Source organism: Thamnophis elegans, chromosome Z (assembly GCF_009769535.1).
Source record: "Thamnophis elegans isolate rThaEle1 chromosome Z, rThaEle1.pri, whole genome shotgun sequence".
NCBI lineage: Eukaryota > Metazoa > Chordata > Lepidosauria > Squamata > Colubridae > Thamnophis > Thamnophis elegans.
Window position 1 is genome coordinate 13,182,915 of NC_045558.1, and position 14,769 is coordinate 13,197,683.

General features: G+C 41.5%; 1 protein-coding gene across 1 annotated transcript in view; it reads right to left on the reverse strand.

The window, feature by feature from the left end:
- Positions 1–11,651, reverse strand: part of ESYT2 (extended synaptotagmin 2) — a 67,205-nt gene extending 55,554 nt beyond the window's left edge. The window contains exon 1 of the mRNA XM_032237989.1: positions 11,226–11,651. Within this exon, the coding sequence (XP_032093880.1) occupies positions 11,226–11,555 (330 nt within the window). The 5' untranslated portion in view covers positions 11,556–11,651. The remainder of the gene's footprint in view (positions 1–11,225) is intronic.
- Positions 11,652–14,769: the final 3,118 nt, after the last annotated feature.

Here is a 14,769-nt window from a genome sequence, read left to right on the forward strand (position 1 = left end):
CCTCTTTGAAATCTTGGTGCATCTTATACACTGGTGCATCTTATAGTCCGAAAAATACGGTATGTGAAGTAATCTTCAATATGGTTACTTTTTCAAGATTCAATGTATGTTTGCCAACAAATTCCTAAGAGCAAGTTTATATTCTACATTTTCTCTCATAGCAATGCTTATTTTTGTGAGCAACATTCTCTTTACATGCATATTTTAGGAATATAATGTCTAAATTCATCTGTCTCAATCGCTTCACTCAAGGAGGGATTACAAAGATTGTTACATTTTAAGGTAATCAGAGTTTATTACAGCAAATGGCAGTACAATATTTAAATTAATGCCACAATAAATTTTGTGTCATATTACCTGATTTTTTAAACATCAATATGTTATACTTGCTGTTTACAATGAATGTAGCTCATTGTATCTGGGACCAGGGGTACTGCTAATTTTCAAAAGTAGAAATTCCTCTATAACAAGACAATCCAGCAATGACTGAGGTGGAATTTTTCCCCCAATATATTATTTTTTCACAACTATTTTCCCACTACAAATCACTATTGATGTAAATCAGAATAGTTCCTATGAAAATTGAACATTACTTTCTGAAAAATTTTATTTGCGAAATAAAAATAAAAGGGATAAATCATGGTACCATTTTTCTTTTGATGCCGGCCATGACTCAGTTAGCCCTAAGCAGCTATTTTACACTACTGCCTTATGTCCAGGTTGTTGTCAATGATTACAACAAAGTCCTTTTTCCCCTTTTATTTGGCACTGGGGAGACTGCACCTGTTGTGTGCTGTTGCATATTTCCTATTGTATTTCTAGTAGATAAAACCATATATCTACTATATTTCCAAAAAGATATAGTGTAGACAAGTTTGAACAGGTTCAGAGGAAGGCAACAAAAATGATACAGGAGCCTCACTTCAAGGGGACTAGCCTGTCCCTCTACGCCATATTTCATCTACTAAAGAATTCAGGTGGATGAGGTAGCAGTGGGATTTACTTACCTTCCCTACTGGTTCACAAATGAACACCACAGGGCCTCCCGCAGCTGCCACTACCAGTTTGCCAGAGAGAATCGGCTGAATACCACCTCTGGGATGGGATCAAGAACAGGAACTTTTCTGCTATGGTCCGGACCCTGTGAAACACTCTACCACTAGGGGTGATAACTGTTCCTGCTCTTTTGGCCTTCCGGGAGGGAATTTAAAGTTGGTTTTGCTGGTTGGCTTGGGACCAAAAGGGGGATGCTCACTGCTGAAAGTGGTTGATAGGGTAAGAAGACCTCATCTCCATTCTGTCCATCTTCTTGTTTTTTTTTTTATAGTTTAAAATTTAAATGTTTGTACTTTTAAAATTATAATTTCTTTTCTATTTAACTTTTTATGTTTTGTAAGCTTCCCAGAGTTGCCCTATTGGGGAGATGGGCAATGTATGTAACAAACAAACAAATAAATTTGGGACTACCTCATGCAGGCAGGCTGATGTTGGATGTTTATCTGGAGAATGAAGACTGAGGAAGACTGAGCAAGTGTTCGGTTATAGCTTAATAGCATAACATTTGATATTTAAGATAACAAATCATGACAATGTGACTGCAGGCACTGCAACCGTTGTAATGCAAGGCACCAAAACTGCAATCACTTGATGTCAGATGGTGTGATTGTTGTACCTTTGAGGATAGGTCATATATAACTTTTTATGAGGCTGTCGTAACTTTCAACCATCATTAAACTAATGGTTGTAAATTGAGGTTACCTGAATCTTTCTGGATCACTGTTATTTAATATAGGCACTGTTTCTTTATATTGCCATATCATATACGGCTGAGAAGCTGAATTGAACCTGCTATGACATCATCCTTGGCGCACTCCTAGTTTTCTTCACTTATCTCCCTTCCTGCCATCTCTTGCCAAAATGAGGCAACAGAGCAGCACTTTTGGGAGTTGGTATGGGGAGAATAATAGTACAAATAGATAATTTTGAAAAAGGCTTTACACCAGCCATGCTTAAATGCTACCCTCCCTAACTCTCCATTTCTCCTAATATATCTGTGTGTGTGTGTGCGCACGCGCATACAGACGCACAAACACACACCATTCAAACTTAAATATGAACCTGCTCGTTTTTTCTTCTTCCCTTCACATCAATTCTCTTTTGGGTTTATAAGCCAAGGACAGGATTCAATTTTGCCCTCCATTAATCTACATGCTACTAAAAAATCTCTGTCTTATCTGTAACCTTCAGTTAATCAAAACACTGGATTACAGAGCAACCACTTTTGAATAAAGCTACCACAAATCTGCTTAATTTAAATAATGTGTCCAAAATCTAAGATCTATTACTCTCATAGAATTGAAATTTCAAGGACCTTCAGACAACTTCTATTCCCAGGCTTGTAGCCACTGCTACAATTGGTCATGTGATCATAAATTCCAATGTTCCCTGTCAGTTTCCCACCAGAAAAGTCAATGGAAAGCTGACAGAAAATTGGAAGTCACTCCTGCCCAGAGTTTTTTGTCCACCAATGATCATTCTGTTTATTTTTTAACAGAAGTAAATATTGACAAAAGAAGTTCCAATGGGTAGAAAGTTGTTTTGTTATATACAAACTGTTCTAACAGCTTGGTTTGAATAAAAACGTTTGATAATAGTCCTTTTTTTTAAATGTATAACTAATATGACCTTTTAAGAAAAAGACATTGAATTTGACCTAAAAATAGAACTGGGTGATATATTCCAAGTTATTTTTAATTTTTTGTTTTCCTCAAATTTTGTCAAAACAGTGTTTTCTTCTGCCTTGCATAAAACCAAAATACATTATAGGCTGCAAACAATGTGACAATTAGATAACTCAACATTCTCCTTTAACAGTTCCTCAAGGCATTCAGTCTGACAATATCACACATCTTAACATCTCATACTAACTGTATGGTACATAAAGAGCGCACAAACAAACATGATTAAAACTGTATTTGCATATTTATACCTTTGAGTATTTGAGCTCTTGTGGCATTAGTTTCAGAGACAGTAGTAAAACCTGTTCTCATGTATGCTGTTAATTTTTTGTAAATTAATATGCTAAGGGAATAGATTGTGTTTACTCATCTGATCTTCAGTTACAGAACCCTTCTTAATGTAATGCTTCCAAGCCAGGGGTGAAATTCAGTAGGTTCTGTGAGATTCTGGAGAACCGGTAGCAGAAATTTTGAGTAGTTCGGAGACCTGGCAATTACCACCTCTGGCTGGCCCCAGAGTGGGTTGGGAATGGAGATTTTGCAATATCTTTCCCCTGCCATGCCCGCCACGCCATGCCCACAGAACCAGTAGTAAAAAACTTTTGAATTTCACCACTGTTCTAAGCCATGAATTACTCATTCTGTATGCACTGACTCTATTTCTCTACCCTAAATGTAATTCCCAATATTTCTCCTTGTTAAAAGATATTATTTTCCTCTCGGTGCAGCCTCAGAATCTGTCTATATTAGACTGAAGCCTTATTCTGTCATTTTAGGTGTTGATCAGATTCCTCCAATTGTAGTTCATCTATGAATTTGATAAGCAACTCATCAATTACAATATTTGGACCATTAATAAACATGTTGATTTGTGGCTCCAAAACACATTTCCTTGAGACACTATTGGTCACCACCCTCCAACTTGAGGTAGAGCAAACAATCCTGATTCTAAGTGCAGTTAGTCTGCCAATCATGGATCCACCTTACTATAATATTATCCAAATTATACTTTAACAGCTTGTTGATAAAATATTATTTGAAATCTTGACTGAAATGAAATAGATTATATACATGTCATTGTCCTAGTCCACTTCCATAATTATCTTATCAAAGGAGGTAATTTTCTTAAATGACCTATTTTTGACAAAGCCATGGTGACACTTAGCAATCAAAGCACTATTTACAAGTTTACAAATGACATGCTTATTATCTGCTCTACTGTAACATCTTGCTAGATATTAATGTTAAGCTAGGTTGACTGGTCAATAATTACTGGATACTCTTTTTTTGAAGAAGGGGATATATTTTCTCTTCATGAGTCCTCTGAATTGCAAAGTTTGACCGCAGTCCTTCCACCAGCAACTCCACTGTTTTAAGAGGTACCACCGGAGGTGGGTTCCTGCCGGTTCGCACCTCTTCAGGCGTACCGGTTCCAGAAATTTGCCATACTTTTGTGTACCGGTTCCACGGAGGTGTGGCCACGCCCCATGCGGGTAAGCTCCCCTGCCCTGCAGCCCATTTGCAAGGCGCTTCTCAAAGAGAAGGAAGTGAGGTGGGGCGTCTTCAGAGCAGCATTGAAGCCCTCTCTGAAGCAGCTGTAAAAGGTACGTGTGGGTCGGAGGGAGGGGGGGAAATTCAAACTTTATCCTCCTGGTGCTGTACTGGGCTTTGGGCAAAGGTTGGAGGGAAGGACCTGGCTCGCTTGTGCTCTCCCTCCCCAAGTGTAGTTTGATTGCAGGCCACGTTGCCTTTTCAAACCTGTAATCAGCGAAGCTGGGCTGGAGTTTTACATACCCGATCCGAGGCATCCGGGGCTGGGGAAAAGTGTGTATGCTACAGCATGGCTCTTTGCCAGCTTTCTGCCTCCTCCAGTAGTCTCCTCAGTGCTCGCTTGTGCTCTCCCTTCCCAAGTGTAATGACTTCCTCCCCAGGCCCCCATCCATTTCTCCCACATACACACACAGCTGGATAATGCTATGTAAAAATCCAGCCTAGCTTCACTGATTACAAGTTTGAAAAGGCAACGTGGCTCCACCTGCAACAAACTACACTTGGGGAGAGAGAGGAAGGCAGGCAAAGAGCCATGCTGTAGCACACACACTTTCCCCCAGCTCTCCTCTCACCCCAGTCTGCCAGCAGGAGGTGAATGGGTGGGCTTTATTGCATTCCAGGCAGTTCCCACCCAGACAGCAGGCTGCATTTGTAATGCGGGAGGTGTTTGGTGAAGGCAGCGGGGGAGGGAATGGGGCGTAATTGTAAAAGATATCCAATCCAACTTGTGTGTGTGTTTGTGTGTGTGTATGTGTTTGAGAGTGAGAGAGAGAGGGAAGGGGGTAGGAGAGATAATCCAATCCAACTTCTGTGTGTGGTGTGTGTGTGTGTGTTTGAGAGAGGGGGAGGGAGGGAGGAAGGAGGGGAAGGGAGAAGAAAAAGAAAAAAGGAAACTTCTTTTGCAAAGGAGAAAAACAAATGCTGTTGCTTTAAATCGGAACTGAGCATGCCTGGCTGTGAAATTCTGGGAGTTGAAGTCCACAAGTCTTAATAACTTTAAATTGAAAAGGTGCAGGAAAGAACAAATTGGTTATATGGTTATATTTTATATGGTTTTATGTTTTTGAAGTTTTGGGACTTGTGCAATATGAGCATTGTGTTTCTAAAAAGGTTTGGATGATTCCCTGCTTGTGAATGGAGCCAAACTTTGTCTATGGTCATTATGTCATTATCTCTATCTGGCAGGCATATAGAATGAGCCTCAGGCAGGTTTCTTTGTTGGCAGAAAGAAAGAAAAACAGTACAGCAATTTAGGGCTAGAAGGCTACTAAGAGGTCATCTAATCCAACCCCCTGCTACAGCAGGAAACCTTACATTGTATGGATTATTTTGGTGCCTCTAACAGAGAGGAAAATTGCCAGAAAGGAGAAATAGTTTTCTAGGACAAGGCTGCCATGCAGAGGAAGGCAGAGATAGTCCTTGACTTATGACTACAATTGAGCCCAACATTTTGGTTGCTAAGCAAGAGCGTTGTTAAGTGAGCTTCACCACATTTTACCCAATTCATGAACTCTCCTGGTGAGTGACATCAAGTTGGCCACTCCCACCCAGTCACATGACTGCCAAGCCACTCCCACCTACAGAATAGGTTCTAAAAAGATTGGAAACCCACCACTGGGTGCCACTCAAGACCTGGGAACTTCAAGACATTCAAAATGGCTTCTTTACATCTTTACTGTCGTAAACTTCTGAATATTCATTTAAAATCTATGCTGCTTAATTATGGATTGGGAAAGACCCCCACCTCTCTCCATGTACTTAATGTTCCTCTCCTCCCATCGTTTAATGGTATTTGTTAATTAATAATTCACTTAATTAAGTGAATAAATAAATATATATATCCTTTGGGTGCAGAAGCAAAATAGCTGCTGACTTCCTTGGCCTTTTAGGTTTGGTCAGCTGTCAAGATTTCTCTACTTGGACTGTAGATTTCTTCTCTCATTTGAAATGAATTCTTTCTTTCGCCTGTCTCTTGCTATTGAATTATCTTGAAGAAATCTTCCTTGTGAGCTTGAGGCTATTTTCTGCCTTTGCCTTCCTAACCTCATTGCTACATTTCTGAGCTTTCTTGGCTGTTTGCCTTACCTTCCATTTCATATAAGCATCTCCTTCAGCCTCAGCTCCTTCATAAGCTGTTTATTTAACTACACTGATTTGTTTTTAATGTCTCTTAGTTTTCTTCCTCACTGATACATTTGAGATTTGCTCTCCTTAATTTCCTTTTCAAGGAAGCCCAGCCAGCTACATTGCCTGCATTTAAGGCTTTCAAGCCATAACATAACAGCTTCCTCATAGGTTATTAAAATCACATTTTCTAAAGGCCCATTTAAGCAGTCTGCTCCCGACTGCTTGATGGACTTGAATGTCTTGAATGTCTATGGAAATTATCAATCATCCTGCTCATGGTTGTCCCATAGGTGCTTTTCAAAAGGCCTCTGGACTTTTGAGGATTGTTTTTTTTTCCCTCCTCAAAAAGATTTCGTTTCTCATCCAAGAACAACTGAAGAAGCTTCTTGAATGAGAAGAGAAACTTTTTCAAGAAAAAAAATTAAGAACATTCAGATACCTTTTTGAAAAGCATCTTTGAATAGAACTGAATGGGTCCCAGAAGAAATTGGGGGGTTTCCCAGGGGCTTTGCCACATAATCGTGATCACATCCTGGAACCCCATATGGCGGATGAGACTTTCAACAGGATCATGCTCTTCAGCCTCTTATGATCCATCACTCCCGATACTCCCCGTGGTTCACAGAGAAGCTGTGGGTTCTGAAAATGACTAAGACACTGCTTAGACCACCAGTGGAAGAAAAGGAGTGATGAAACCCATCCAGACATTGCTTAGAGCAGGGGTGTCAAACCCGCGGGGCGCAGGCCAGATGCATCACAGGCTGGCCACCCTATGCCCCGTTTAGCAAAGGGGACAAAAGTCACGATACATCACGTGACTCTGCCGTTACAATGCAAGTGTAACTCATGGCAATAAGAGCAGTGAAACACTTTTAATTCTCTACTCTTTTATGGTGTCCACTGAGTGTCACCTGGTGGCCCTATTCAGGATCACTCAGTTCCCCTTCAGAGCCATGTAAAGTAAGTTGTGAACACCTGGAGAAAATCACTCAGATTGGAACCCAGGTGTAGTGCAGGTCCATGTGAGATGCCTGGGGAAACCTTCTGCCCGGTTACTGGCAAGTTTGGTCCTTTGGACCTGATGAAAGGAAGAGTCTTCAGTACTATCAATGCACCATCCTGGTGGGTGAAAGACTTCATGGCAACCAGGCGAGTTTAGGCCAGTGAACCTTTTCAGCATTGAGTGCCCAAACCAAATCATGTGTGCGCACATTGCACCAGAAACCCAAACACCATCTGCCCGGTGCATATGCATACAGCGACCATCTGCTCTTCTGGTTTCCGTCATGTGCATGCTAACTACCCAGCATGTGCATGGTATCCGCGCATGCCAGAGCACCAGAAACCCGAAGACCAAGTGGTCTTAGGGTTTCTGGCACTCCAGCACACATGAAGACCAACTGGGCAGCACGCACGCACATTCCAGAAACTAGAAGAGCAGGTGGCCAATGTGCGTGCCCACAGAGGGCTCTGAATGCCACCTCTGGCACGCGTGCCATAGAATCGCCATCATGGGTTTAGACAATGATACATTCTTTACTGCAGGATGAGACATTTTCAAGATCTTTTAAGGAGGACCTGGTTTGCCCCCTCCTTAAAAAAAAAAAAAACTCTTTACCCCAGCAATTTTCATCCAATCTCCCATATTCCCTTTTTAGCCATATTCCAGGCCGAGTTATAGGTCAGAAACAGCATTGGTCACACTTGTGAATGAAATCCATATCCCCATTTTGGTCTTCCAAAAGGCCTTGAAGACATGGCTGCGCCAACTAGTCTAGGGCCCCAATGAGAATGTGGCACTTTAGAAGTGGTTAACGGAATACACGTAGTCCTCGACTTATTCATTCAGTTCATTTAGTGACCATCTGAAGTTAAACAACACTGAAAAAAGTGATTTACGACTGTTTTTCCCATCTACCTACTGCAGCATCCTCATGATCAAAATTTGGATGCTTGTTGGCAACTAGTTCATATTTATGATGGTTGCAGTCTTCTGGGGTCATTTGATCACCTTTGGCAACCTTCTAACAAGCAACGTCAATGGGAAAGAAGATACACTTAACTATGGAACAAAGGGTTGTAAAATGGGACAAAATGTACTTAAAATGTCTCACTTAGCAACAGAAATTTTGGGCTCAATTATGGTCACAAGTTGAGGACTATCTGTAAATAATACCCTACACCTCCTTCCAATGTGCCCTTTACTCCCTCCCTTGCCATCATGTTTAGTTTTATTTTAAATGAATTTTAAATGTATTATCCTTATTTATCATTTTAATCTTTTAATTTTAATTGAATGTCTGTAATCCATCCAAAATAGTCTCTGGCAAGATAGGTGGTGTACAAGTTTAATAAATAAATAATAAAATCAATCGTTTATGTTTGATTTTTCTTAGAAAGCTTTTTGTAAGATATAGAGACCAGACCTCAGATCAAGGAGAACATGAACCACTCATAAAATTCTAATACTGAGTAAAAAGACTAGCTTTGTTCCACTTCCAAATAAATTGACACAATGAGAGCAAAAAAATGACTCAGCTCTCCAAAGAACCTCATCCAATCAGACAGGTCTGGAACCAATGTTGAATTGATATAAGGACCTCTTATGGAGGGATATGGTATCTATTGTTCTCAACCAGAACTGCTAACCAAATATTATTTCCCTGTTTATACACTCTGTAAAACAGAGGTCTCAAATTCACGGCCTGGGGGCCAGGTGCGTTTCTTGCTGGCCACGCTCACCCCCGTTTTAGTGAAGGGGGGGGGGAGTCATGATATGTCACACAATGTGACGATGCGAGTTTGGCACCCCTGCTGTAAAATATAAAAGATTAATATCTACACAAAACCAGCTATGCATTCCTTTTTTACAGAGATAATCTTCTACTGCTTATCACATTTGACTCTATCTTCTTCATCTCTTTTCTTGACAAGATATGTTTCAAAGAGAAAGTAGTTGCTCTGAACATTAGAATTTCATTTCATGGGGCTACAGTTTGAGAATGTCATTAGTTCACTTGTGAGCGAACAATTTTTTCAAACAAACAGCAAACAGCCCTAACTGTAAACAATTCCCAAATGTTTAATGATAGCATGAAAAACCTATGTGTCATATTTAAGTTGTATTAATCTTTTATAATCTTTTAATATTAAAAAAGTGAAAGCAGTTCTTGAATTTTTTCTTGCACAATAATGTTCCTAGTGTCTGTTAGGGAAGGCACACCCACTAATTACTCACATCTCATGCAGCAACTAAAAGAATGGGGAAAGGAAGAGTCTGGAATAAAAACAGTTATTCAGAAAACTTATGAACTTCATGCTAATGTGCAGATAAACAGCCAGGTAGCTGAGATCAAACAGGTGTCATCCAAAGAATGTGGTGCATTTTCTTTTTCCACAATTTCAGAGGCAACATCTCTTTGGCATGGCTGGCTAACAGGACAAAGTTTAAACGTTATTTATGCATTTATTTATTCAATTTCTATAGCCCATCTCAGCCAACTGATTCTGGGTGGCTTATAATTGTATATTGTACAGTGTGTAGAAAAAACCTCAAGACACCCCCCCCCCGCCCAAGACAAATTTCACATCCTATGACATACATGAGGCAATAGTTCGAAGTTGCCTCAGTGCTCTTAACAAGAGACTCAAAATAAATATTGTGTTGTATCTGACCTGAAAACAAAGACAACCAGTGAAAAGTTATTTATCAGGAAGGAAATAAATACTGCCAAAATCATGAGCAACAGCACATGGTATGTATGATCCTCATCTCTAAATATATTGAAAACCAAATATGTTGTCGTGGGTCAGGCGCCTGCATGATTTCAATCACCTAATGATTGTTTCATGGACAGTAGGAAAAAAAGCATACATACATCCATTTCCTCTTACCTCTGCAACCCCCGACAGCACCTAGTTGGCATGGTACTTAATCAATATAGAGCTGGAAGGGACCTTGGAGGTCTTCTAGTCCAGGCCCCCTGCTCAAGCAGGGGACCCTATAACAGTGTTTCTCAACCTTGGCAACTTGAAGATGTCCGGGAGTTCAACTCCCAGAATTCCCCAGCCAGCGAATGCTGGCTGGGGAATTCTGGGAGTTGAAGTCCGGACATCTTCAAGTTGCCAAGGTTGAGAAACACTGCCCTATAACATTCAGACAGGTGGCTGTCCAGTCTTTTCTTTTTAAATAAAAAAACCCTCTTCCCAGAAAACTTAGGACCACCCACCCAACCTCTCCACAGGGGGTTGAAACAGTTGATGACAGGGAAGACTTTTTCAAGAGGCAGATTAATTTCCAGAAAGGCCAAGAAGGTGGGTCTAGTAACCCAGTTTAACCCTGGTTTAACTTCAACCAGCCTTTTCCTAAATTTCAAACCCTCCAGACATGTTGAAATATAGTCAGGAAACAAATTCCAAGGCAGGCTCAGGAATTCAAGAGGTGGGGAAAAGGGAGCAACTCTCAACCTCTTGGCACAAAACAGCCACCCTGCTTAAAAGCGAGGAAAAAGCCTGGCTGCGCCTCCACCGCGGGAGGCTCCTGTTGCTGGGTCAGCCGCGTTTTTTAGCCAATGCTCCCAACTTTCTGCGTCCTGACCAGCGAGGCTCAAAAACTAAGGCTGGCTTTTCCTGTGGCCTCGGCCCGACCGTTGCTCAAGCCCGACCCTCAAACATTCCCGCGGGGTGACCTAAGGGGAACAGGAGACCCTCGAGCCAGGACCCGCTTTCCGTCCGGGAAGCCTCACAAAACGGAAGGCGAGGAAGCGCTAACTTCCCTTCACAGACAACCCGGCGGAGACTTTCACTCACCCAGGCGGGAAGGTCTCCGGTGGAGACGGAGAGCCGCACCGCCCGCTCCTCGTTTTCTAGGAAGGCGAGAGCCCGGCCCAAGCGGGAGCTCTTTCCGCCCCGGTGCCGCTGCACCCAGAAGAGGCACAACAAGGCGACCAGGACCCAGCTGAAGCTCAGCCCCAGGTAACCCAGTAGGTAGATGGGGAAGACCAGCGCGAAGCTCCGCGCGAACTGCGACAGGAGCCCCGGCAGGTCGACGCTGAGCAGCGGCGGCGGAGGCGGCGGCGGAGACTCGGGTCCCGGGCTGGCCCCAGGGGCCGCGGCAGGCTGAGCCCCTGCGCCACTCATGTTCTCCCCGCGGCGGCGGCGGCTCCTCTTCGTGGAGCGGCTGCCGCTGAGGCGCTGTCGGAGGGCGGGAAGCGAGAGAGGGCGCGGTCCTGGCTAGCAGAGGCGTTTCCACAGAGCTCCCTCCCTGCGCCCGCCTCTCAGTTGCTGAGGGACATCCCCGCCCCAACCCCGCCCCCTTGCCTTTCCTTCGGATACGCCCTTCCGGCTTCTGAGGGAGGCGGAGCTTGACGGGCTCGGAGCGAACCATTCTCAACAGAGGGGGGGACGGGGAGGGGCTGGCAAGGATAGAAGGGAGAACCCGACCTCTCTACTGGGAAGGTAGGCATTTCCTACTGGGTCAGTTCCCCCCACCCCCGCCTTTCCCTAAAGCGGCTATGCATTTAGTCCCAGGAGTTTAATTGATCTGGGATAATTAGATCGTTGCTCAACACGGTCTCATTCTCTTTGGGTCGGCCCACTGTTTTTCAAACTTGGCAACTTTTCAGATGGGTGGACTTGGCTGGTGAATTCTGGGTGTTGAAGTCCACAGATCTTAAAATTTTACAAGTTTGAAAATCACTGGCCCCAGTCCTTGCCTATACAGCAGAGGTGGTATTATTCAGCAGGTTCTGGCCAATTCTGGAGAACCAGGAGCGGAAATTTTGAGTAGTCCAGACAACCGGTAAATACCACCTCTGACTGACCCTGCCTCCATCTATTCTCTGCCTCCCGAGTCCCAGTTGATTGGAACGAAATGAGGATTTTGAAGTAACCTTCCCCTGGAGTGGGGTGGGAATGCAGATGTCACATTATCCTTTCCCTGCCCCAGCCACCAAGCCTAAAGTGACCAGATTTTCAGATTGGTAAAGAGAGACACCTTTGACCGGGGCGGGGGGGGGCGGGGGGGGGGGAGAGGGGATTAAAATTTTTATATGGAGCAACAAAAATTTTCATACAACGCAAAAATAGTATTGTAGTATTTTTTTTATTTCAACATAATTACAAATTATAAATATAAATTGTAACTGTTGCCAAACATCAAAATTTTGATCGCGTGACCATGAGGATGCTGCAACGGTTGCTAAGTGTGAAAATGGTCGCTAAGTGTGAAAAATGGTCATCAGTCACTTTTTTCAATGCCACTGTAACTTTGGTCACTAAGCCCATTATACCACCTTTCTTGCCACATTTCTTAAGTGAATAACTGCAACTGGTATTTTGTATTTTGGATAGAATCTTTTTTTAAATAGCCTAAGACAATTTAAAAAAAGAATCCACACAGAATAAATTGAAGTAAAACATTTCAAACTATTCTTTCTATGCACAATATATTTCAAAGTATTGTGCATAGAATTTTTAAACATGGTTTCACTTCAATTTATTTTGGATAGAATCTTTTTTTAAATAGTCTAAGACAATTTAAAAAAGAATCCACACAGAATTTTAAAAAATCCTATGCACAATAAATAAAATATTATTTTAAAATACATTAAAAAATAAAAGAAAAAACCAATCTCACTTACCAGCAGGCTTGCATTCCAAGTCAACCCAGAATGATGTAGATGTTAATACAAAGAACTGAGCAAATTGAAATGGTGAAATTAATCAGGGAAATATTTTTCAAAGAAAAGTTTTTTGTACACGAGCAGACCTCCAACCTCTGTGCCCCTCCCTTCCGGAAAATCCAGGAATTAACACTAGCGACCTCTATAGCTAAGTGTTTCCTGCAGCTCTATGGTACTTGGTCATTTTTTCTTATAAAATGAGGTAAAAGGGGCATGGGGGGGTGTCCGTTTTCTTGCTTTAATGTTTTAATTATATCTTCAATGAAAGTACTGAGACAGAGAGAGAGGTTAGACAGGGTGTCTTTTGTCTTGCCCCGGTTAGGATTTCTTAAGCAAATCCACTGGGCTTTCAACATGAAGCCAGAAAATCTGGACTTTTTAAAAACGGCTTGGGACATGGGACAAATTGTTATAAAGCGTGATTGTCCTGCTGAAATTGGGACGTCTGGTCACCTTAACCAAGCCACACTGCCCACCAAGCCATGCCCACAGAACCGGTGGTAAAAAAAATTGAATCCCACCACTGCTATAAAGTACCCACCACTGGACCCGCATATTTATCTAGTGTGAAGTTTTTTAAAAAGTAGATTCTCATCCATGCATCATGCTTTTTTCAATTATAATGTAATTCGCTTGGGGATTACCATTTTAATTGGAATATCTAAAAGTAATACGACCTATTTTTCTCTCAGAATAATCACCCTATAAAAGGAGATTGTTTATTATATCTATTATATTTAATCTCTATCAAATTTTTGCATCATCCATCTCACACAAGTGACTATGGGTAGTTTACAACAACATAATAAAACAATATAAAACAAGTGGACACTTTAAAACAACAAAGTTAAAATTTTACACATTAAACGTGAAAAATGAACATTTAAAAATTAGATTGAGAAGGAACAACTGGCTCAAAATCACTGGGTGAGCGTTCATGGAGGACACTAGTAATTGGGTCTCCTAGTGGTTCTTAGTATTCCATTAATCTTGGCTTGCTAACATTTTGGTCCAATATGGGGGGTTTCCTACAATTACAATTATCTATAATTGCACAATAGATTTGCTAGATTAAGCTAATTTTCTGCTTTCAGAGGATGCAATCAAAAAAATCTAGACAAAAAGGAACTGGTTAGCAATGTGAACTTGCAATGTGTAGCAGAATTATCATTTTTTTGCTTAATCTTATAAAGATAAAAATAATTGGTTGCATGGGTAATAAGACTGTGGTAAATCAGTTCCATATTATTTCCAAGAAATATGAAATGCTCACAATAAAGTCAATTCAATTTGATGAACGCTTATTCATGAAGTGTTGTATGAGCTAATCATTGCTGGTTGTAAGCAATATTAGTTTGGGGTACAAAGACAGCCAATTCAGTTTATATGACTTAATTTGTTTTTACCCAGCTACTCTGATTTATATCCAAACTATGATAAACAAACTGTGACTTACAAGAAAGAGGAAATCCATTCATTATTTGATCCTCCCAGATATCTTGAGACTACTGTTCCCAGATCCAGCAGCAAGCAAATATTTCCCACATATTTGGAGGGCCCCAACTGAGGAAAATCAAAATATTCAAAAGACGATGATAAATAGTTGTCTAATTAATTAATGTAGCCTTTTTTTCCCTTGTGGATCTGCATACAAATTACATTTGTCAACT